The sequence below is a fragment of the Phocoena phocoena genome, chromosome 8 (assembly GCF_963924675.1).
Source record: "Phocoena phocoena chromosome 8, mPhoPho1.1, whole genome shotgun sequence".
NCBI classification, from domain to species: Eukaryota; Metazoa; Chordata; class Mammalia; order Artiodactyla; family Phocoenidae; genus Phocoena; species Phocoena phocoena.
The window spans coordinates 71976335-72001764 of record NC_089226.1 but is presented as its reverse complement, the minus strand read 5'-3'; the positions used below and the strand labels follow the sequence as shown (position 1 = coordinate 72001764).

The following is a 25430-nucleotide window of genomic DNA, read 5'->3' as shown; positions in this document are numbered from 1 at the left end:
GACAGATGAAAGGGTCAGATAAAGGTTCAGGTGGTAGGATGGCAGGAGAGTCTAGGCAGGATGTCAGGGTTCTGCCCAGCCAGCTAGAGTTTGACTCAGGCCTCTATCCCCAGAAGCCCCTAGTTTAGGGCTCACTAGTCCTATGGCTGGGCATTTCCAGTGGGAGTCAGCAGGGATGTTATTAAAGGGAAATGAGCTCCTTTTCCGGTCAGGATTGACTTGGAAATAGACATGACCTCAATTTGGAAACAGCTTCTGCTGGGCTTCAGGTCCCTTAGGTGAGCAGGTCTAGGGGAAGCAGTGGCTGACATGTCCTCAGGCCCAGAAGTGAGTCCTGCCTTCCCTCCTGGGTCACAGTCTGGCCCACCAGGCCCTTGCCTCCATTTCAAACTCAAGCCATGATCGTGCCTCCCTCTGGGCCACCATTTGGAAAAGCCAATCTCAGGCTGACACTTGCTGCCTGTAAATGGTGTGGAATTAGGCTAATCAGTGACTCTTAATTCTCCAACAAATGTAGATGCTGTGCTAATTGCCAGGGTCCATGCCAGCAGATCCCTGGTTGGTGGCATCAAACAAGAGAAGTGGTAATTTGGGGGCTGGAGTGGGGGAGGGCCTGCTTTGTTGGCTGAGCCAGTTAAAACCGTATTACCCCTTGAGCGAGGCACAGTGCAGAGAGCCAGAGCCTGGCCCCCTTCACAGCCAAGGGGCTGGGGGAGAGGCCCACAAGTGTGTTTGCAGGAGCTGAACCTCAGCACCAGCGGAGCAGTTTTCGGTCCATTAATGGGGTTTTGTTGTTATTGTTGTTCCCCAAGGAAGATTCCACCAGCAACCTGGCATGGCACTGCCAGGGCAGCTCATTGGGGATAAAGCATCCCAAACCTTGGTCTGCTGTTACCATGGCAACATGGCATTTCCAGACTCTCCAGGCAACCTTACTGGCATCTGCTGCTGTGAAAGATTCAGATGGAGAAGGGCCACTGCTCTTTCTCCATTAGAGACGGAGCAAATTGGGAAGACGGAGCCATGTACCAAGGACCAGGAAAATGCTGTTCCATTGATGTGAGGGCTTCTTGATGAAATAGAATTTGAATGTCTGTTATAGTCTCTTGGGGAGAGCTGCAGGATCAGAAGAGGACCCCTGGAGGAGAAAAATAAGGGGAGATGGGGAAACGTAAGGGGACAGTGTGACAAAGGCCTCACTGGGGAGGTAGCTGGAGAGTGGAGATGGCATGGGCAGTTCAGTTTGGTGGGAGAATGGACGTTGGTGGAGGTGGGCAAGTGTCAGCTATGCCTCTCTGAAACCTGCTGGTTTGAACCCTATTTGGCAAAAGTCCTACCTTTGGCCTCATTCTACCCAGATTATGTCCTATGGCTTCCTCTCCTGAGGTATGGGAACTGATCTCCACACCTCACACTTCACGTCAGGTGGACATTTCTTGCTTTCTGTCTTGGTTCGTAGTTGTTTGCAGTACGCCCACTAGAATCATTGACCCTCTACATTCCATAGAGGGAGCTGAAACCCAGAGAGGAAGGTGTCTGCCTGAGGTCCCCAGCAATACGGAGGCCATGGAAGATAGGGGTTAGAGCTTAGGATCTGAGACAGACTGACCTTGGTTCGAGTCCTGGCTGCATCACTTAGTTTTCCAGTGAGCCTGAGCCTCAGCTTCTTTAGGGGTGAAATAGGAATCTTGAACGTTCCTACCCTGTTGGGGTATTATGGGTGTGAAATGAGACCATGGAAGTAGTACAGCAGAGTTCTTGGTATATAGTAAGAACTCAGGACATGTTGGTAATTAAGAGACTGGGAATTCCTTAACAATGGGGACTATCTTATTCATCCTTGCTCATTCCTCCTCTTACTTCCTTGCACAGCTGAGGCACCCAAATACTACTCTCTCTGGAATTGATACTAGAAGGATGTTTGTTAACTGGATGAACGCCTGAATGCTCGAAATAAAGAACTGTTCACTTTGATGGGCTGTATGCTCCTGATGAATGTTTTCAGCTTCAGTGATGTTTGGTCTCCATCGGACTGGAACCAGGCCAAGCCGAGAGTCTGTCCTGTGTAGCTCAGCCGCACAGTAAAGTGACTTGCTGTTCAGGTCCCATACCCACCAGCCCTGTGACCCAGGGCTTATACTCCCCAGAGCTGTGGGTTTCTTTTTTTTTTTTTTTTTTTTTTTGTGGTACATGGGCCTCTCACTGTTGTGGCCTCTCCCGTTGTGGAGCGCAGGCTCAGCGGCCATGGCTCACGGGCCCAGCTGCTCCGCGGCATGTGGGATCTTCCCGGACCGGGGCACGAACCCATGTCCCCTGCATCGGCAGGCGGACTCTCAACCATGGCGCCACCAGGGAAGCCCTGTGGATTTCTTAAAGGACAGGTGGGGTCGTTTCCTCTTGATCTTTGGGCACAATATATGGTATTACTGGTAAATAATGTATAGCTTTATAATATATGTTTCCATTCACACTCACACGAGTCTCACCGTAGCACTGGGTTTGTCCGGTATAATATCCCAGGTTGTGGCTGGAGACCCCGAGGATCGGTAGCAGGGAGTGGCTGGTCCAAAAGCATGCTGCAGGAGGGGCTGGAGGAGGGGCATGGTCCCATCTTCTGACCCCAACTCTGGTGGTCTTCCCACCAGATGAAGTCTTGCTGGGTCTGTAGTTCTTCCTGGGAGATGATCCCAGTAAGGTGAGGCATACTGGGCTTGGGCTCAAATGCCTTGATTTTGGTCACGGCCCCATCACCTTAAGGGGTGCAGCTCTTATGTGAGCCACCTCTCTCCTTGACGTTCTCACTCCCTGATCTTCCTCCTTTGGGTTTGTAGTGGGGCTGAGAGTGCTTTGGAGAGTCTGAGATTCCAATTTAGTGACTGGGGAGAGAGATGTTGTTTTTAGCCAGTGAGGTATCCCTGAGCCACTTCGAGTCAGCAAGGCTGCAGCCCCAGCAGGTCCAGATGTGCTGTGAATGACAGCCTGGGTATATCAGAAAGTACATGCCATTGTCCTAGAACACTGAGCATCAGAGCTGGAAGGGTCCTTGGAGATCAATAAAGCTGCTGCCTTCGGTTCATAGGTGTGGAAACGGAGGCCCTGCGAGAGGTGGTGCGTCACCCAAGACCATGTGCTAAGTTGTTGGCAGAGCCACCCCATGCTCCTCTGAAAGGGCCATGCTGCAGCCCTGCCCGGCCTGGTATTTGCCCTTACTCTGAGTGCCTCGTTTGAATTCATTTTAAAGCATCAGATATTTTAAAAAGAGTTTTTTTGAAAGAACTGTATATATCAGACAATATTTTCTGTAGTGTTAGTTTTTTAAATTGTTTATTATAAAAGTAATTTCATTGAAGAAAATTTGGGTAATACAGAAAGGTTCTATTTAGAAGATAACACACTGAGTGATATTAGTACGTCTCAGAATCACCCTGTAGGCAGGTTGCTGTTTTTTCAATGGAGGCTTTTAGACCAGTGGTCCCCTACACCCTGTAACCTTTTCTGGAAGTTTAGCTACAGAGAGTAGGAGAGTAACAATCCATAGAGACCTCTAAGGACTTCATTTAGTTCTACAGACTTCAGATAGGTAGATGTACTACTAATGCTAGTTGTTGCCATCTGTAGAGTCTCTTCCAAGTAACAAACCACTTCTTCATAGGTGTTCTCATTTGATTATTTGATCATTATAAGAATCCTGTGAGGTAGGGAAAACAAGTATTATTTTCCCAATGCAAATGAACAATTTGAGCCCCAGGGAGATTAAGTAATTTGCTCAAGATTACACATCTAGTAAGTAGAAGACCTATATACTTCAAACTACTACTTGGCATAAAGACAGCAGAAGGCACCTAATAAATATTGGTGAGTGAATGAATGAATGAATGAATGAATGTAGGGGAAGGCACTAGAAATCATGTGGTCTGGTGGTTTTCAGACTGTGCTCTGGGAAGCCCTAGAATTCCATGGAGCCAGTTGGGGGTAGTGGGAGGTGGAGTTGATGGGGCTCTGAGCCCCTCACCCCTGCTCCAACCAGTGTTATCCATTTTACCTACTGGGTAAATTGAAAACAATTTAGCTAATCGAACTCCTACACCAGTGGTTCTCAAATGCTGGTGTGTATTACAGTCTCCCCGGGAGATGCTGACGGTTGGCCTGAGGTGGGTGCTGGGACTCTGATTGTTAACAAGTACAGATGGTCATCAGGCCATGGTTGAGAAACAGTGGCCTACTTCTTGGAGCTGAGGAAGGTAAGACCCACAGAGAAGCAGAGAGTAATCCTCAGTACCTCATCTGCTGCCCTTCCCCCTGTACCACAGCTGCAGCTGAGCCAGAAAACAAATCACATAGCAGAGAATAACAGAGCAGTTTCCATAGCAATGCTTCATGGTTTGTGCCTGTCAGGACACCTCAGACAAACACTCATCTGAACCCTCAGCCAGAACTTGTGTGAATCTTATCTACTTGTTCCACGCAAGGGGTCTGGGGGATGGGAGGAAAGAAGAGGGATGGATGGCATGCTTTTGTCATGTACCCCTGTACTGGGGATTCTCCCCAATTTACCAACAGCTGGCAGCAAGATAGAGCAGACCAAGGAGGGCTAGGAATGGATTCTGGGCAAGAGGCATGGGGCCGTCGCAGCAGCGGATGGGGAGATGTGGATGAGAGCAAGGGCCATCTGGGCATGTATCATGTGATGGGCATGTGTCATGTGATGGGCATGTATCATGTGATGCACATTACCTATTCGTTCAAAAAAAGAAAAAGTAAAGGACATATGATCGTCCTTATTTACAGATGAAGAAATCAAAGGTCAGACACACACCTCTCGTGACAGAGGCAAGATCAAGTCCAAGTCTGTCAGGCTCCATAGCTACTGAGCAACAGTTGCTTTCAAATTCTCTGGCTAGTGAGTGAGGACTTGGGATATATATTGCCCAGCTGGCTCCTCCTTGTCTCAGGAAGGGGAGGGTCAGCCTACAGGCAGCTAGGTAGGTGCTGGTGCTCATGCAAAGAGGTGAAATGGACTGTGTGAGGACATGGTTGGTCCTAGAGCTGGAGGTGGAGTCTGTCCAGTCTTTAGCTGTAATGTCTCCCTTCCCCCACAATTAGGGTTCCGGTGCCCTTCAAACGGCAGGTGCCTTCGACATGGGCTGTCCCGACTGCCCCCTCCAAACTCACCCACTGCAGGTCCTTTGGATTGGTGGCCCCTGTGGACGGGCTGCCCAGCTCTCTGACTTGGCTTCGCCTCAAGGAAATGAGCTTCTCCCGGGGCAAGTGACATCCATTCATTTTTAGAACAGATGTTCATTGAGCGCCTTTTATGTTCCTCTAACTGTTCTAAGTGCTGGGGATGCGGCAGTTGAACAAAATGAAATTTTTGCTCTCTTGGAGTTGCCCATTCTAGTGGGGAGACAGACAAATAGGTATATGATGGGGTGTGACATGCTAGGAAGGAAAATAAAACAGTGTGAGGGGTAGAAGGATGGGGTTGAGTGGTCAGGGAAGGCCCTCTGAGAAGGTGACATTTGAACTAAGACCCAAATGAAAGGAGGGAGAGAAAGAACCGTGTGGATATCTAGGGAGGAGCATTCCAGGCACAGTGAATGGCCAGTGTGAAAGCTAACTCTGGAAGCGTGCCTGGCCAGTTGGAGGAACAGCAAGGAGGCCGGTGTGGCTGGAGAGGAGTGAGTGAGGATGAGAGTGGCAGCAGTGGAGGGAAGGGAGCTGGGGACCAGATGGTGTGGAACCTTAGAGACCAAGAGCCAAGCTTTGGATTTCCTTCTGAGCTGGGGTGCCACTGGAGGATTTGCACCCTGGGGACACATGCCTGGCTTCAGCCTTAGAGCCTCCAGCCCCCTTGTCTGGGAAGGGAATCTGTCACCTGGGACCGAGCCCACAGGAGGCTGAGTAGCCCCTGCTGGGGACGTGAACAGTCACACAGGCAGGGAGCCCAGTGACACTTGCCAGGCCTCCCCAGCTGCAGTTGTTTCTTCCAGGCCAGGGTAAAGGGTCTTTTGGAGCTGGCTTCCTCCAGGCCCCCATGTCTGGGTGGCCTTACACTCCTCGGAGTTAGAAGGCATCCCAAAGAGAGTCTGGTGGCAGGGCTGCAGCATTCCGGGTGCCTGCACTCCATCCTCTGCGAGTGCCGCTTCTCCCGCTGACGCCCCGGCCCAGGGGAGGAGCCCTGCGCCTGTGTATCCCAGCCCAGCAGCCTGGCCGCTCTCCAGCCTGAGAGAAGAATGCTGCTTCCCACAGGACCAGTGGGAGAACTCGGGCCGGTGGGTTATAATTATCCAAAGTGCTAATTTTGTTTCAAATGTTATATGTTTTTTTGTGAAGTAGGGACATTCACAAAAGAAATTTATATATTAGCCCATATAGTATGCATTTGTCCCAGTCGTGCACTTCATTCAAGAAACTGGAATTCAGAGTGATAAAGTCACCATATATTGACCCCATCGAATCATAAGCGCACCGGGCTGCCCACTGCTCACCTGGTAGCTCCTGCCATTTGTTATTTCCACGGTTTCCCGCTTCTCACTCAGGTCATTCATTCATCTCTAATGAGTACTTCCATCTTAAAATGTCCAACACAGAACTCTTGATTTTCTCCCCAAGCCGACCCCTCCCCACAGGCTTCCTCACCTTGATAAACAGCCTGACTCTCCACCCATCGCTCAGGGAATCCATCTTGAACCTTTCTTTCACTTACTCCCTGTGAAATTCCATCAGCAGGTCCTATACGCCCTACTTCCAAAATAGATTGTAAATCCAGTTGTTTCTCTGTCCCCACTGCTACCAGCCCACTCCAAGCACCACCCAGTCCTGCCTGGCCTGGTCCTCTGCAGTGCAGGGGCCTCCTGAACCATCTCCCTCTATTTTGTCATTCACCAAGTGGCCTTTTCAAATATAAGTCAGACCTGATCACCCACTGCTTAAAACCCTCCAGTGGCTCCTCAGCCTCCCCACAAAACACTCCTGGCCTCCCCCCAGCCTTCCCGAGGCCCTGCCTTCCCTTCACGCGGAGGCCTGCCTCTCCCCTGGCTCTTGGCCCCAGACCCCACTGGCCTCCTGCCTGTTCCGGGAACCGGCAAAACTTCCCACTTCGGGCCTTTCTGTTTGTCGTTTCCTCTGCCTGGAAAGCCCGTTCTCCAGGTGATTGTATGGCTGGCTCTTCCTCAACTTTCAGGTCACAGTTCAGAGGCCACCTTACCGGAGAGAACGTCCTACCACCTGTCCTTCTAATCATATCACTCTGTTTTGGTTTCTTCATAACTCTTATCGCTAGCCACATGCTGATGATTTGTATGTCTGCTTGCTCGTTGGTCCCTCGTTAGAACGTAAGCCCCTTGAGGACAGGAGCCTTGGGCCTTGGTCTCTGCTGTACCCCTCCCGCTAGAGCCGTGCTTGAACCTTACGGGCACTTTGTAACTGTTCATCCACTCACTTATTCATTCACCTCTGGTACATAAAACTAGAGATAAATAGGCGGAGCACAGAAGAATTTTAGGGCAATTAAACTATAATGATGGATAACATGTCTTTATACATTTGTTCAAACCCATAGACTGTACACCACCAAGAGTGACCCCTAATGTACACATGGGCTTTGGGTCATAATGATGTGTCACTGTAGGTTCACTGATTGTAACAAATGTACTGCTCAAGTAGGGGACGTTGATAGCGGGGAGGCTGTGAATGAGTGGAGGCAGGGAACTTTCTGCTTAATTTTTCTGTGAACATAAAACTGCTCTAAAAAGTAACATTTTTTTAAAAGAAAACAATGCATTAATATAAATTGAAAGTATTAATCCCTTAGTTGCTTCCTATTTTGTACTATAATTTTTTTAATGTCATGAAGTTCAATAAAAGTTGACTGTCTGGAAAAAAAAAAAGATAAATAAGAGACAGACTGTATCCCCAAGGGGGTTTGGTCCTCTTGAAGAATCAGCCACTGCCTTTCTGGGCGTACATTTTCCAGGGCACCCGTCTCCCTGCGCTATCACAGTGGGATGGGTGGCCACCTCCTGACCTAGCATTTGTACTGTGTAGGAGCTGTGTAGCAAGTGGATTGGGCTAAATTGGGCACAGCACCCAACCCAGAGCATACACTCAGAAGGTATTTATGAAGTGATTGGAAAGCATAGGAAGAATTCCTTCTCAGGTTTGTGTCATCCAGTGGCTTCTCAGTGGACTCTAGTGCTCTAACCTCCTAATCTGCGTGTGGTTTCTTATGGACCTGCTGCTGGGTTCCAGAACAGACCTTCTTACACCCACCCCCATTACTGCTTTAGCTCCCAGCCTCCTCTCCTGCACACGGGTTGTTCCCAAGCAGGTGTGGGGAGAACAGTGTCGAGAGGGTCTGCTGTGACCAGGCTCCAGGAACAGCATCAGGCCAGCTTCTCCGGGCCCCAGAGCTGCATTGTGCCCCTGCCCCTCTGCTGGTGCCCCTCAGAGATATTTGTTGCAGACATCTTGAAATTTCCGGTCAGGTCCAAACACCAGCACCCAGGCCAGGCTGCAAGGAAACATAGTGCAGCAGCTCCTGCAGAAACAGTTTAGTGCTGGCCATGGGCTATGGGGAGAGTCAACGGACTTGGACTCCAACACGGCTAATGTGGCTTCAGGCTAAACTGATAGAGGCAGCCTCTGGGACCAGGTGTGCATCTAGATAGAGCCCTTGGCCCGTTTGGGGAACGTACTTCTAGAGGGATGATGACAACTTGGAACCTACCAAGAGGAGGGGGCCCTGACTGGCCATGGAGGCAGGCCACCAGGTTATACAGAGGGATGATATATCACCCGAGTTAAGAAGTCTAAGAGGATAGGAGAACCATGTGCAAAACACTTAAAGGGATTAAACTCCACAGGTGCCATGCTGTGCCCTTACTGCTCCATCGCCAGAGCCAGACCCCTGCTGGCAGCACCAGACTCCACCTCGGGCCTGCTTGTTCACAGCCTCGCCCTGGAGCCACATCCCAGGGCATGCTCCTCCTCTGGGACCTCTCCCAGAGTCTGTTTTTTCATGAATAGAGTGTGATCAAAATACCTCCTTCCCAGGGCTGCTCTGTTAAATGAGATGGGTCACGCAGAGCCCTTAGCACAATACATGATCATAGTAGGCCCTCGAGAGGCTGAGTTGCCTTTTCTGTTCCTTCTCCCAGCGCAGCCAAGAAGCCCAGAAAGCTAGCAGTTCTGACAGAGAACACAGAATTCAGAAAGACAGTCTGTGGGGAGGAGTTCAGTTGTTTATAAAACAGGCCAACACGTTTCCACCTCGTAAGTTCTAAATCCATCATCCCTAGCTCCCTAAATCTAAGAATAGTCACCCAATGGAGCCAACGTGCCGCAGCACGCTCTCTCCGCAGGTGACCGCGGCCGCGCAGCCACAGCAGCCTCAGCGCCTCCTCCTGCGGTGGGAGTGGGGAGGGCTGGCCTCCGCCCCTCCCAGCTTGGCTGTTTCTGAACCTGTCTCAGATTCAACTTTCTTTCCCTTCCAGATCCTTCCTCACTGGGCTGTTTTAACCATCAAACCTCAGTGATACAAAGGGGGAGATAGCAGTGGGAAGGTGTATAGGGGGGCACCTTTGGTGAGATGCTGCCCCACTTCTGGGCCTCAGTTTCCTCTTATGTAAACTATGAGGGATATGTAAAGGGATAGAGAACTACTGAGAGAACTGAACAACCTTTTAAGCTACAAGAAGTTCTAGAGCAGTCCCAGCCTTGCAGCCTCAGAACGAGACCTCTGAGGGCAAACCCATCAATTCAACCCGTTTTTATTTATCCTCTGAACCGGGGCCGCTCCTCTGTCAGGTCCGAGGGAGCCAGCCTGAGGACCTGGGTGTGTGGCCCCCTCTTCTGCTCTTCTGCCTACACCTTCCTTCTCTCTCTCTCCCTCATACGCATCCGTACCCACCACACCGCCGCGCAAATTCGCCAGGCTCAGAAGGACATTTGCTCTGTCTCATCCCAGAATCTGCCCACTGTTAGGAATGCCCTCGCCAGCTGGGGGCTCAGGACCTCTGGCGCAGGCCACCTGCCACTCTCCAGGGTGGCCTTCCAGTCCTTATGGCATTCTTCCTGATGGTGAGCAGAAATCAGCCTGCCCATGGCATCTCCTCCCCACATCTGTGGACTCTCTTTTAGCCTCTGGGAGAGAAGAAGACAGCTCCGTGCTCTTGGTAGCCATTCATTCATTTGTGTGTTCATTCATTCAAACAACAGGTATTAGTACTAATGAACTGTTAGTACAGTTTCAGGTGCTGAGAAATAGTAGCAAACAAAGAGTCCTGCTCTCAAAGAGCTTGTGTTCTGGTCAGGAGAGAGATAATAAATAACCACTTAAAAATATAAAGAAAAATAAAGCAAGTGAGGAGACAGAGATGGGGTGGGATGTAGATTGCTACTTCATATAGAGTTGTCAGGTAAGGCCTCTCAGATAAGGTGACATTTGAACAAATACATGACAACACGAGGGAGTGAACCTGTGGACATCAGGACAAGAGCATTCCGACTGCAGGAACAGCAAACGCAAAGGCCCTGAGGCCAATACTGTTTGAAGAACAGGAAGGAAGTCAGTGTAGCTATGGTGACGTCAGCAAGGTGGAACTTGACAGGACATGAGGTCCAGGAGGAAGCCAGCTGTTGTTTATGAGTCAGAGGAGAAGCCATTGGAGGATTCTGAGCACAGCGGTGCCATGTCGACTTAGTGCCAGGTTTTAACAGGATCCCTCAGGTTTTGTGTAGCGAATACAACAGAAGCAGCAGAGAGGGCAGGTAGGAAGCCCTTGCAGGAGTGCCAGTGTGAGGTGATGGGCTGGTGAGAAGTGGCCAGATTCCAGCTGTGTTTAAAACATTACCTTCCTAAACCCCTCATCTTTTCTTACTCGGTGGATGGCCACAGTGTCCTCTCTGGCCTCCTTGCCTTTAGCCCTCATCCCCCATCTCTTCCTCTCACCCCGTTCTCAGTGCTGTCATGGATCCTTGTCTGGAAAGGACCCCAGGCCAGCCATCTTCTACTTAGCCTTCCCTGAGGCAACTTTGGCTACAATACCAAAATATCTCCAGAGTAACACTGGGGGCTAACAGCCCCACTTCCTGATTCTGGAATGGCTTCTTCCTGCTGCTTCAGATCCTGCCTCGAGGGCATCTTTGGCCCTGGAGAGTGATGGATGGTCTACTAATTGAAAGGGTCCTGCACTGACAGTGCCTCTTCCCTCAGACTGGCCCATTGGGACCGTTGTCCTCACAGCCATTCTCTAGGCCGTTCTGTTGTAGGAGCTGCCCCTCTCTGGGCAGTGTAACCAGGGACAGAGACTCACAGCTCTCTGTTCTTGAGGCCGGTGGCCAGGAGGCAGCTCTGGTCACAGATCAGGGAATAAAGACAAGCAGCCAGGCACAGGACTGGAGTTGATCTCAGCATTATGTGTGTGTATACTCCTCCCCTGCTGCTCTCCAGACAGAGCAGGGGGCTCAGAAAGACTGTGGGCAGGGGAACAGCCCAGAGGTATTCACTTCCACTCAGTAGCTCTATCATGAGTGCCTGTACCATGTGCCTGAGGGCTGATTGGTGAGCGTGTCCTGCTCACAGCACCTGGCTCCCATCCCCAGCTCACAGTTACAAATAGAAACACCTCGAGATCCAGGAGGAGTGTGGTGTGTGTGCTAAGAGAGCTCTGGGTATCTTAAGAACTCAGAGGAAGTGAAATTAATAGCCTTCTAACAGCCCAGGAGGACCCAGCCCTACACCTGCCCACAGTTCACTCCTGCAGCAAACAGGATGCCATCAGGCTCAATGAAGGCAGCTCAGAGTGAGCAAATGTCAGTGGGTACCCTCTATTTAAGACTGGTAAACTCTTATTCATCCTTCAAAACCCAGCTAAGAATTAACCCCTGGAACTTTCAGTGTCACCTGCCTCCCCTCCCAATAGAGTGTATCATCCTCTCTATGCTGCCTCTGTCGGTTAGAAATACTGTTATTTTTTTGATCATCATCCTGTGTTATTGCTTTTTAAAATATATGAACACACAACAAAGAAAATCTCAGTTGCCCTTCCCCCATTTCTCCCTCTCTTCCTCAGAGACTATTCTCTGTTTGGGATGTATTCTTCAGGATCTGTACATACAGAAATATATAGGGGCTTTGCATAAATTGAATCATACTCTCTATATTGTTCTACAGCCTATTTTCTCTTAAAAATGTCTGCAATATCTTGCCATGTCAGGCCACAGAGTGCTACCTCATTATTTTTATTTTTATTTTTATTTTTTTGCGGTACGCGGGCCTCTCACTGTTGCGGCCCCTCCCGCTGCGGAGCACAGGCTCCGGACGCACAGGCCCAGCGGCCATGGCCCACGGGCCCAGCTGCTCCACGGCATGCGGGATCCTCCCGGACCGGGGCACGAACCCGCGTCCCCTTCATCGGCAGGTGGACTCCCAACCACTGCACCACCAGGGAAGCCCTACCTCATTATTTTTAATAGCTGTATATTATTCAGCCGTAGGGTCAAACTGTAGTTTCTTTACACACTCCTCTGTTGATGGGTATTTAGGGGTTTCCCCCCAGTCTTTCACGATTACAAACAATGCTACAGTAAACACCGTTGTGCCAGCCTCCTTGCGTACACATGCCATTGGTCCCTGTAATCGTCATTCCCCACGGCTGTCTACCCGAGTGGCCTGGGAGCCCCAGGGCAGAAACTGGATTTTCCTCTTAGGGGTGTTTTGTCCATACAGGGCCCAAGCCAGAAGAGGCGTCCACATGATGAGATAAATGGACTCATCTGAGCAAAATCACGACTGTGTGAAAGGCCTGGGTGAACTCAGGGATCAGCAGCAAGCCCATGGGGCTGGAACAGAGGAAAGAGCGGTGATGCGGCCAAGAGGGACAGGCTGCCCTGAGAGCCAGATAAGAGGACCATTGTAGGTAGTGGGGAGACAGGAAATTGTTCATGGGAAGACCTAGTTCATGCTGTGTTTCAGCCTGGTTTCCCCCACCCAGGCCAGCTACCTCAGAAGAAACTAGCTTTTGTAATTGTCCAAGCGAGAGAGGATCAGAACCTGAACCTCTTCTTTCTGTCCTGAGGTTGCCACCTAGACCCAAAACACTTCAGGAGGCCTGAATTCCTTGCTCACAGCAGGACCTAGGGACCACCAATTACTGCCCAAAGGGTGGGATACTCATGAGCTTGGGCAGCTAGACACTCAGAAGTTTCTTCCAAATTTGCCCGGCTCCAAGGCCAGCTCCGTCCACACTGGCATTGACCACCTGCCCGAATCCAGAGACTTCCTCTGCGTGAGGCGCTCAGACCTCACCCCTCCTGTCTCTCTCTCTCTCTCTCTCTCTCTGCTTGGTGTTGCAGAAGAGCGCCCTGCCTGGCGCCCAAGGTCCTTGTGAGGCCTTGTGAGGCCTAGGTCCTTGACAGGCAAGAGACAAGGTGAACCAGTGGCTGCCTAACTTTTCGCACCATCCCGCCCTCCTCTCTCCACTCCACCAGATGCGGATGGGGGTGGGGTGCGGCAGGGCCTGCTGCCTCTGCCTCAGCCCCAGCGCTCACAAGGGCTCGGGGGGGTTTCTGCTCCTCCGCAGAATGCTTCTCTCACCAGCTACAGCTCTGGCCTGCCATCACTGACCTTGTTCCTGTACAAGTGCGCCATGACTCTCTACCTTTTCTTCATTATCTGAGGAACAGAGGTTTGGCTAGAGAGAACAATATATATTAACAGAAGAGGTTCTGGAGTCCTACTGCCTGGGTTTCAGTTCAGCTCTGCTTCTCACCAGCTCTGTGACCTCGCACAGTTCATACCACCTCCCTGGTGTGTTAGGCTGTACCTCACAGTCTTGTGAGGATTTAGTGAATTAGTACATATAAAGTGCTTATCACAGGGCCTGGCATACACTAAGTATTCGGTGACTTTATTACCGTTTTGGAACTAGTGAAGGAGCCTGAGACTCAGGAGTCCTGGATCCTAGTCCTGACTAGGGCGGCCACATGGCCATGGACAAGTTCTTTTACCTCTCTGAGCCTAGTTTCCTCATCTGTAAAATGGAGGTAAGAACACCTCAGAGAGTTGCTGTGAGAATTAAGGTAACGTTTATGTGAAGCTGAGAAGCACCATCCCTAGGTTGTAGCCCTCATCTTCATGGTCAGAAATGGCAGCTAGAGCTCCAGCCATCACATCCACATTTCCAGTGACAGGATGGAGGAAGGGGCAAAGGGCACATGCCATCTGTCTTTGAAGGAAGGATCCCATAAGCTACTACAGAACATTTCAGCTCAAATCTCATTGGCCACGCCCTGCTGCAACAGAGGTTGGGAAATATAGTCTCCATTCTGTGGTTCAGGGACAACCAGGAGTTTCTGTCACACGTACTCAGGTGTTTGCCCCTCCTAGGCAAGACCCTCCAGCAGAAACGCTGCCGCCTTCCTAGAGTTGGGCTGCAGTCCCAGCACCATAAGGCCCTGTGAGGACCCAGGTTGCCAAGAAGCTCAAGCAGGTGCCACAAGACCTGAACAGATTTGGGTACTGTGTCCAGCCTGTGCTGGGGACCCTGCCAGCCCTGAGGTTCCGCTGCCTGCAGGGCTCTTAGGCTGACGCAAGTGTGGTGGGCCATGAGCTTTGTCACTTGTCAGAGCCTGCATCAACTCCACTGAGCCCCGTGAGCAAGGGCCCAAACTCTGAAGAGGCTAGGGAATCCCTCTGTAACTATGAGCTCTCCACCCAAGGCTCAGCCATGTGCCCCGGGGCCAGTAAAACAGATCTAGACCAATCAGATGGGATCTCAGTGTCCTCAAGAACCTGGCGAGTGCCGGGCACACTGCAGAGAGTCCTCTGTCATGCCAGGCATCGTCATGAACTCACCTGTTTCGAAAACTGGGTGTCCCGTATTCCAGTTAGCTTAGGAAGAGGCTTATCATGGCTGTCCTTCCTCTCACCTCTACATGAGAACAGCCTGCATAGTAGCATCTTGCTGAGTCCGGACGGCCTTTCCATCTTCACTGTGCCGCTGAAGAGGTGGCCCTAAGTGAGGGTGAGGGGCAGGGGGTGTGCTTGAAAGATATTCTAAAATGCTGGAGGAGCTCAGAACTGAAAAATGTCCTGTGTGAGTCCTTCTGTTACTGGGATGGCCCATCTTTCATTCTCTGAGTTCAGCAGCCTGGTTTCTTTCTATAGGAGGTTTGTTTAAAGTGTTGGGGAACCCCTGACTTGTCATTCCACCCTAGGCCTCCCCATCTGCTGGGAAGGTTTGCCACCAGCATGGCCTTCCTTGCCTTTTCCTCCTTTCCCCATGGTCTGCTTCATACGTGGGTGTGAGCTGTCACCATGTGTCAGGCACTGTGCCAGGGCATTAAATGTACATCAGCACATGCAGGCCTCCTCCTAGCAACCCTGTGAGGTAGCTGGGGACAGACGTACCATTGTCACACAGCTGTGTGGTGATGTGGGACCCAGGACAGCATAGCACAGTCCACAGTATGTATTATATATATACCAGGGGCTGACGGAGTACAACCCACGGGCCTGCTGTGTACGGCCTTGTGAGCTAAGAATGATTTTTAAAGGCTTGTAATAAAGAATAAGAATATGCAACAGAGACCGAATGAGACCATTGAACCTAAAGTATTTACTGTTTGCCTTTATAGAATAACTCTGGCAAGCCCTGGTGTAGAATATGCAGAGTTTAGCACAGATTCCGGAGCCACACTGTCTGGGTTCTAGCGCCTCAGTTTCATTAACTATAAAATGAGAATAATCTATAAAACATGGCTGCCTCACAAGGTTGTTAGAATTAAATGAGATAAAGAATATAAAGCACCTAACCTTGAGTCAGCTTCTTTGGAAGTACTGGGGGAAACTGTATCTGAGCCTTTGCCAGGCTTCTCAACCCAGTGGGCTACCCCGGCCCCAAATAGGCTTCCTTAGAGCGTTTCCTTTGGCAGGAGGAGAGGGACCTGCCAGCTGCCCGTTGTGCCACGTCCTGCTGGTAGGTCAGCGCTGCCTTCCTCCCACCCCCATTCCTGCTGACCGTCAGCTGGTGCCACTCACCAGGGCTGGGCGCAAAGCCCATGCCAGGTGCCGAGCTAGGCCCGCAGGTACCAAGCCTGTTCCATTCTCCACCTCATGCCTCAGATCCACCTGGCTGAAACTCCTGCTTAACTGCAGGACTTGTGGCCTGGGGTTCATCCTCTCTGTGTGCATTTCCTCATTCATGTGCCAAACAGGCAGACATCTGTGTTTCCCCAAGCCCAAGCTTTTGGCTAATGATTGCCTTCCTACCAGGGAAAAGGAAAGAGAAGGGTAATCCTGGACAAGCCAGCCTCCCTCTGTGAAAGAGCGGTCTGCAAAACAGATTTTCAGTGGTTAATGAGTGAAACGTAAAGATTTTTTAAGAAACTCAGGTCATTGAAAAAAATCAAAAGAATATTTTCTGATCTGGATAGGGATAGGCTTTCAATTCTTACAAACTATGGAAGAAATGATAAGATAAAAAAACAAGAAATCGTACTACTAGAACCATAAAATTTATGTTTTACATCAAAAGACCTAAAACAAAATTTTAAATCAAACTGAGAAAAAATAGTTCTGCCAGATATGGCATAGAATTAATATTCTTAAAATAAAAATCTTTAAAACAATAAGCCTCTTGAGAACAACAACATCAGCAAATTTTCATTTAGGACAGTAGTGCCCCCTTATCCACAGTGTTGCTTTCAGCAGTTTCAGTTACCCCACTGTCAACCACAGTCAGACAATATTAAGTGGAAAATTCCAGCAATAAACAACTCTTTTAAATTGTGTGCCATTCCAAGTAGTGTAATGAAATCTTGCTCTGTTGTGCTCCATCCCACCCAGGATGTAAATCAGCCCTTTGTCCAGCCCATCCACACTGTACATGCTACATGCCCGTGAGTATAGGAAAAACCAGTATACATAGAATTTGGTACTCTCCATGGTTTCAGGCATCCACTGGGGGTCTTGGAAAGTGTCCCCTGCACAAAAGGGTGGACTACTGTACTATGTATTTTATATATACTTGCTCATTTAATCCTTATAAATGAATAAATATTTATAACCTTTATGATAAAGGTACTATTATTATCCCCATTTAACAGATGAGGGGACTGAGGCTCAGAGAAGCTAAGTAACTTGCCCAAGGTCACGGCTAATAAATGGAGAAGATGGGATTGAACCCAGGCCCTCTGGATCTTGGGTCTGAGCACTTAAACTCTTCTATATGAAACAGGAAAAATGTATTAAGCAGACAATACACAAAAGAGGAAATTCAAATATGTGAGGAAAATAAGAATTACTTTTCAATTTCTGTGGGAATCAGAAAAGTACAAATAAAAATAATGAGATACCGTTTTTGTCTTCAAATTAGAAAAGGTTTTTAAATACTATAATAACTAATGAATACTGGCGATGCTGGAGTGGTACAGAGTCCCACAGATTGTTGTAGTTGTATTCAAGTGGCCTTTCCGCAAAGTATTCTGGCAGTACTCAAAACAATACTCAGGAATCTCAAAAATGTCCATACCATTTGACCAAGAATTCCCATTCTAAGAATCTAATTTGAGAAAATAGAGATGTAGACAAAGATTCATGCACAAAGATGTTCATAGAAGTGTTATACAAAATAATGAAAAATTAGAAACAGCCTATCTATCTGATAATGGGATACAGGTTAAGGAAATTGTTTAATCTCCATAATGGGCAATTAGGCAGTCATTTTACATAAATCTGGACAACAAAAGAGACCATAAACAAAGTGAAGAGACACCACAGACTCCTGGGAGAAGACACTTGCAATGCTTATAACAATTATATAAACAAAAGAATACTTATAAATCAGTAAGAAAAAGGCAAACAAAGAGCAAAACAGGCAAAGAATGTAAACACGCAATTCATAGAAAAAGCAATTTAGGGCTAGTAACATAAAGACATGCTCCATCTCACTAGTAGTCAAGAAAATGCAAATTAATCACATGTACTTAATCAGAATAGCAAGAGTCTAAAGGCAAAGATAGAGGGAAACGAATTCATATCCGTTGCTGATGGGACCATAAATGATGGGACTACAGCCATGGTGGAGAGCTGTTTGGCCACACCTGGTAAATGTAAACATGTGATTCCGCCACAATCACACTTCTAGGGATCAATGTGCACAAACACCAATTTGTACAAGGATACATGTTCCAGGATGTTCACTGCAGTGTTGTTTATAGTAGCAACAGTAGTAATAGTATTGTTGTAAAATATTATGGTATATTATATATTGTAATATATAATGTGTAATAAAGTAGCAACAATCATCATCATTAAAGAACTGTCCATCAGAAGGGAAATGGATGAGTAAAATATGATTTATGCATAATGGGATATGTACTATGCACAGTTAAAATAAATGAACTAAATCTGTAACTGTCAGCTCAGAGAGATTTCAGAAACAATGGTATAAAGAGCAAGTCATAACAGAAGACACGTATTTGAATGACACTACTTATGTAAATCTTTAAAACAAACTAAAATTTTTATATAATATTTAAGGACACATACATGTAGAAAAATATAAAACAAGCACGCAAGTCACGTACACCAACTTAAAATAGTGGTTACTTCCAGGAAGGAGGGAATGGATGGAGGGCCAAGGATGGGAGGTGGGTCTTAAACTATCTTTATAATTGATTTATTTTTTTAAAGGTTGAAGCAAATATGGCAAAATGGTAACTAATGTTCTGAATCTGATTGAGGAATATGTCTTTCTGTTAAATTATTTTTTGTACTTTTGTGCATATTGAGCTTTTTCAAAATTTCAAATTATTTTTAATTTACTTTTTGAACAATTCCCAGTTCTACGGAGAAATGCTTGTGTTATTAAGGCATAAAAACAACACAATAGATACACAAATATTTACAAGTTTCACAGATTGAAGGTTTGAAAGAGATACCTAAAATATTCATAGCAGTGGGCAAAATTCTAGAAGTCTGCTTTTCTTTACACCTCTCCATATTTTTCTTTTTTTTTCCCCCTTTTTACCATGAAGATGTTTTACTTTTATATCCAGAAAAAAAAATTTTTTTAAACAACTACAGAAAAGTGTGAGCGAGTTTAGTTAGACTCCAGGAAAGGGTCTAAAACTTAGGAAGAGGTGCTGTGATGGGGTGGGAGCATCACAGGCTGTCAGAGAGACCTGTGCTCGAATGCTGGCTTGGAGATTGGCCGTAGGACTCTGAGTTCTTCCATCTTTGATCTAGTCAGCAAACCCCTGTTGAGCCGCAGCTGGGGACCAGGCACTGTGCTAGAGACAGGGCAGTGAACAGAACATATGTGTTCCTTCTCTCACTGTAGGGCAGACAGTCTAGTGAGGAGGGGATAGTAAACACATCACCACCCAGACCATCTATCCGCTGCCTGTGAGGGAAAGTACAAGGGCAATGACAAGAATCCAAGTTGATCGGGTGCCGGGGAATCTGGCCTCTGAGCATGATTTAAACAGATTCTGGAGGATGGGGGTTGTGGAGCCCAGCAAAGCCAGGACTTGGAGAGAAAGGCCGGCCTCACAGGGCATATTTCAGGGACTGAAGGAAGGCAGGGGTTCTGGCATGCAGTGGGGTGGGGCGAGTTGTGCAGGGGGACCCCAGCAGGCTGGTCCGGAGCCAGATCACTCAGGGCCTCACAGGCAAGGAAAGGCCTTTAAGGGTGGGGGGAACTCAGTGAAGGGTTGAAGCAGGGGAGTGACCTGGTTAGATCTGCATCCTCAGAGATTGTTTTGATGCTCTTTGAAGATCAGAGTTGCTGGCAAGCAGCCCAGTTAGTTAGTTGGCTTCTGGTGTGGCCCAGATGAGGGAAAATGGGGTTGGGATCAGGGTGATGGCAGTGGAGATGGAGAGGTGTGGAAGGATTTGAGAGACTTTTGGAGGCAGAATTGGCAGGTCTAGGATTGTGTGTGTGTGTTTGTGGTGGGGGGAGATGCAGGTCTGGGGGTGGGAGGTGGCACTGAGGGAGGGGCCATGGAGGAGAGCCAGGTTTGGGACCTGAATGGTTGTGGGCTGGTGGGAGTGAAGCAAAGAGCAGACTTAGGAGGGCAGGGGAGGAAGCAGAGATGGCGAGCGGGCCCCCAGGTGTGGCTGAGCTTTGGTTTCTTCCTGCGTAAACTGGGGGTTTGCAGTGATAACCTGCACCCCCAGGGTGAGTGTTTTGGCCCTGTTCCCCAGAACCACGTCTACAGCAGTCTCGTCTCTCCCTCGCAGGCGGGACGTGTTACTCTTGGGGCTGGAACGAGCACGGCATGTGCGGGGACGGCACCGAAGCCAACGTCTGGGCCCCAAAGCCCGTGCCAGCTCTGCGGTCATTGTCGGGACTCCATGTGGGCTGCGGGGCCGGCCACTCCCTGGCCCTCTGCCAGTGGCCAGCCCTCCCTGCCCTGGGCCAGCACCCCAGGGTCACTGATCCTTTCCCAGATGCCACCAAGGAAGCCGGATCTCAAGAAGCCACGGACCAAGAGAGAAACTGGAAAGACAGACATGCAGAAGCTTCTCCCCAAAGCCAATCTGACAGGTTCAGAAATGGGGGGCTTGTGACAGAGACCCTTTAATAAAGCAACTTTACCCACCCAAAGTGTCCCCAGAGAAATGCTTTGTCAGGTTGCGGTGTTGGCCTGCGAAGGATTCAGGAGGCACTCTGGGTGGGCTGACCAGACAGGAACGATAGGAGCCCAGTGTCTGGGCTCAAGGAATGGACATCCTTTCTGCCCAGCATGTGAGAATGAGGGTTCAGTCCTCACCCAAGGACATGGGAAGCAGAGGAAGGCTCCAGCCTGTCCCTAGCTGGTGAGGACAGAGAGCCCAGCTCTGTCCCCAGTGGTTGTTTTGCCCCAGCAGGCTTTGATTCAGCAAGACAAAGGTTCCTATAGGCTATGCTTAGGGCAGCCACAGGCCTCTCCTGGGGTTTCATTCTCAGCACCCAGAGCATGTAGTTTGCTGGTTCAAGTATATCGAGGAAGCCTGATCAGGTGGCTGGTTACTTGGACAGGAAGGAGTTCTTGTCTTGGTGACTAGGACCAAGGGAGAAGGCTCTGGAGGGAGGGTGGGGGGTGGAGGAAGTATAGATGAGTAAGTGGAGGAAGAGACAAAACTTCTGGAAAGACCGGGCAGAGGAGACCCCTGGGACAAACAAAGGAATCTAGAACCAATGAAACTCCCAAGATCAATGTCTTCATCTGAGCCAGGAAGGACTCTGGAGCTAGTCTGTGTGACTGTAATTGCCAAGCTGTAGTTTCGGGTGAGGGACAGACACAGCGTGGGAAGGGGGTTCTTCAGGGAAAGACCCTGACCCCTGACATCTGCCCCCAGGCCCTGGCCTCTGCAGGAGGAGGGCCCTCACGTGAAGTGGGGAGCAGGCCAGACCCCAGGCCTCAGGCTTCCCTGGGTGGCAGCTATGGCTCTGGGGGACATAGCAGCTTTCTCTCTGCTGTGGCTGGCAGCAGGCCTTTGGCCAGAGGGCCTCAGAAAGTGGCTTTCCCCAGAGGACTGAGTGGCAGTGTCTCCAGCTAGCCAGCCAGGGTTGTGGCGTGTCCCACACCACCTCCCTCTGACTCAGGAGAGCATTTGGATCTGGGAGCACTAGGCGGCAAGGGCTTGAGGATGTTATGAAACCCCAGGACTCCATGTGCACATGGAGGACCTGTAGTGACCTTCTAGCCTAGTGGCCGTCAAACTGCATTCTAGAACCCTAGCAGTCTCCTGAGAACTCAGTGGCCACCTTGTGGGCTGTGGGGAAAAGAAGGCCAAGTAGACAGAGGTCTGGGTCCCCACCCTCCACCTTATTCACAGCAGCCTCATTTCAATTTACAGTGTATATCAGGCTTCACGTAAGATTTCACTTGACAAAGGGGTCCTTGAGAAAGTTTTAAAACCACTGATCTTATCCAACGTTTTCATTGTTCATGTGGGAAAACAGAGGCCTAAAAAGGGGAAGGGACCATGTCAAGGCCATACACCTCACTCCTGGCCCAGGGTCCTGATTGGGAGGTGACCCATCCAGGGCCTCGAGCCAGACAAGGGGGGCAGACAAGGGGTGGCCCTGGGACCAGTGGGGGTTCGACTCAGGAAACTGGGGATTAGGGCCCTCCTGAGCTCCCCAGGCCTGCACCTAGAGATCACCCACGGCCACTGGCTGACCTTGAACACCAGTACGTGGAGTCCTGCTCCCAGTATTGTACCCTAGAAACATCGCTGCCCTGGCCAGCAAAGCCCTTTGTCCCCCCACCTCCCAGAACCAGCAGAGGCCAGTACAGCCTCTAAAGCACTTCCAGAATGGAAGGAAGGACATCTCTGTGCATTCTGAGCTGGTTTTGCCAAGGTGACCAAGCCTTCAGAGATGGAGTAATTGGATGGCCCAGAGATGACCCAGACTGGAGCAAGTCCACCATTACTGGCCACCAGCCACTGTCCTACAGACTGGGTGGTCTGCACTGGAAGGCCACCCCACGTGGGTAAGTCCTCAGGCCCATACCTCCCAGACAGGGTTTACACTCCCGAGGAACGCACACTTTCACTGCATGGCCGTGCAGAGTCCCCTACCTCTTTCAGCACTTGCTGGAAGAAACCCAAATCCCAAGTCCTCTGCTGCTGAGCTCTAATGCCCCTCCCAAGGCTTCCCTGTGGGCGCAAGAAAGTGTCTCGGGGCTCCTTCCCAGCCTGAGACAGGGTGAGGTGGTGCCTCAGCCCTAAATCTCGGAGCCTTGCTCGGAACCTGAGCCAGACCCTTCTTAGAAGCACGTGGAACCCAGCTAATCCATGCGTGCAAGAGTGAATGGCTCTTGGCACCGGATGACACCACAGACTGTCCAGTCCCCTCCAGTTCCTCCATTTCTCCCTCCCTAACAGTGGCGGACGGGGCTTCTCTGCATCAGTTCACTGGCCAGATTGATGAGTGCCTGAAAGCGCCAGTGGGGTGAGGGTCTGTTGGACTCTTTTCTGGACCCTTTGAACCCTACTGGTTATTCTCAGACTTGTAGATGTCCAAGCCCCTCATTTCTACTAGATTCTGAGCTCTTCAAGAGCAAGGGACCAGGTCTTGGCCAATTCTGGAATCCCTTCATTAAGGACAGGTCCTGGGACAGAGAAAGTACCCAATAAGCATGTTAGGGTCACCATAGGTGAGGAGGCTAAACGAGTGGGTTCTGCGATCCCCTCACCCCTACCCATCCTCTGCTTTCATTTCTTACAGAAGTTTGGTAACTATGCTGTGGATAGCACAACCATTTGACAGTGATTAGCTAATGAGAAAATGCCCACTCATTTCTAAGAATGACTCTTTTTCCCTATAGACTAAGTTGATTGGCCTTCATATCCCTCACCCCGCCCCTGCCGCACCCCATGAGAACGAGGGAAGGGAAAAGGAGAGGGGAGTGAGACCCCATCGTGTGCTCATAGGTCTTGGGCCCGCAGCCCCTGCAGTGATGGTCGAAGGGCAGCCACGCACCAGGCGTGAGCAGGATGTTTACATCCTAACCTACCACACACAGTCTCCCCTTGCAGGCACCCCAGCTTCCCTTGACGCCCTACCACCTTCAGTCCCAGTGGACCATCAGGCCAAAATTCGAGGAGGCTTGCTTGAGAACAGTGAATCCAGGCCTGGGGCTCAGAGAAAGCCCTCCATCACCATCCACCACTTCCGAGTGAAGTGACTTAGTGAGAAATTGAAGTTGGGAGGTAGACAGTGAGTCAGGAAATGGGATGGGGTTCCAGGTCCTAAGGGGCACACGTGTAACTGCGGCAGGGGTCGAATTTCCCAGCGGCCAGAGCACGGAGAGGTGAGAGTTGGGAGAGGAGAGCCGGGGGGCCTTGCTAGCCAATTTAAGGAGCTCTGACTTCATTCTTAGGGCAACAGGTGTTTATGCAGAAAATTGAGGTGGTCAGATGTGTGCGTGGAAGGCTCAGAGCAGTGTGTCAGTGGGCCTTCGGTCATACCCATGGCCTGAGGGCCCTGGGATTCAGGACCGGTGTTCCAATCAATTCCATCTCCAGCCCCAGCAAGGCCTCAATTAGCTTGAGACAGCTTCACCTGAGCTCTGGAGTCAGACCACCTGGGTTAAAATCTTGGCTTCATCATTCATTGGCTGTGTGGCTTTGAGCTGTTTACTTCTCTGCACCTGTCCTCTTGCCTCTAAGATGAGCATGTTGAATTACTGTGGGTCATCATCAGACCACTTGTCTCAGATGCCCTGCACATGGCAGAAGCTCAATGTATGTTAATCCCTGTTCCCCGTTAGCTGCTGTGTCCCTGAAAACCCCTATTGCAAACAGCCACGTGTCAAGTCCCACTTGAGTCCACCAGAGGCCCTTCTTCCAGGGCGAGAGGGAACTCTGTCCTCCCTGCAGCCGCTGAGGCTACTTGGCTTCTACATCCTGCTGCTTATGAATGGCTGTTATATACATGGTGTGGATCTGGCAGCTCTTCGGCTGCATAACCCGTGGGCAGAGGCCTTGCCATGCTCACTGCTCCACTGATCCCCGCCCCACATTGGTGAGGTAAATGCTTAGAGGGGTGAGAAACTATTGGGTGAGAATTCGACACCCACCTTCAGCCTCCCACCCACCCATATATGATCGTTGTCTTGGCCATGCTGGGAGGCATCAGGGAACGGAAATCCAGGGGAAACTGACCCCCGTTTGTTTGTGGCCCTGGTCAGATCACTCCCCTCTGGGCCTCAGTTCCTCATCTGTAAAATGCTCAGAGGTGGAGTGCCATGACCATTAGGGACTTTCCACCGGAGATTCTCGAATGGATAGGAAAAGAATTGGAACCCCAATCCCCCACTCTACCCCCAGCCAAAGCCAAGTGAACAACCCAAGCAAATCAGCATCCCTAGGAGAGGGCTCCACCCCTTCCAAGATGCCTCAGGCTGAGGGAGGGGTGTGTGATGAGGTGACCACCAGACTGGGCCCAGCAAGGGTTCAGCTGGATAGGGCACCCGGACCAGTCAGACCCCTGCCTCTGGCTCCATCAGATTCAAGAATGGCCCTAGGAGGGAGGTGACCATGGTCTGCACGAGGGGCAGTGGCGGGGGCGGGAGCTGGGAGCTCCGACAAAACCAGATTCAAGGAGTCATGAATATGGCATGGATCCACGGAGAAGTTTCCGTATTGGTGAACCCCCTAGAGGATGGGCTCGTCTTAGTGCCATTTTTGACCGATAACTTCTGAGAGCTGCCTCCCTCTCCCCACCCAACAGGATCTGCAGGTTGCGGGGCAGGTGGCGGTCCTGGCTTTCCCCCAGTGAGAGGAGAGCCAGCACCTTGGGTGGGTCCCTGAGATCAGAGGAGCCAGGGCTCAGGCTCACCCCAGCCCAGCCACAGAGGGCCTGACCAGGGGCCCAGAACTGAATCGCGACACTGCCAAAGGCAATAAAAACCCAAATCCATGCTTC

At 50.0% G+C, this 25430-nt stretch overlaps 1 protein-coding gene across 1 annotated transcript in view; it reads left to right on the top strand.

The window, feature by feature from the left end:
- SERGEF (secretion regulating guanine nucleotide exchange factor) overlaps positions 1 to 20592 on the top strand; it is a 219205-nt gene extending 198613 nt beyond the window's left edge. Inside the window, exon 11 of the mRNA XM_065882924.1 lies at positions 20249 to 20592. Coding sequence (XP_065738996.1) covers positions 20249 to 20592 — 344 coding nt within the window. The remainder of the gene's footprint in view (positions 1 to 20248) is intronic.
- The last annotated feature ends 4838 nt before the right edge of the window (positions 20593 to 25430 follow it).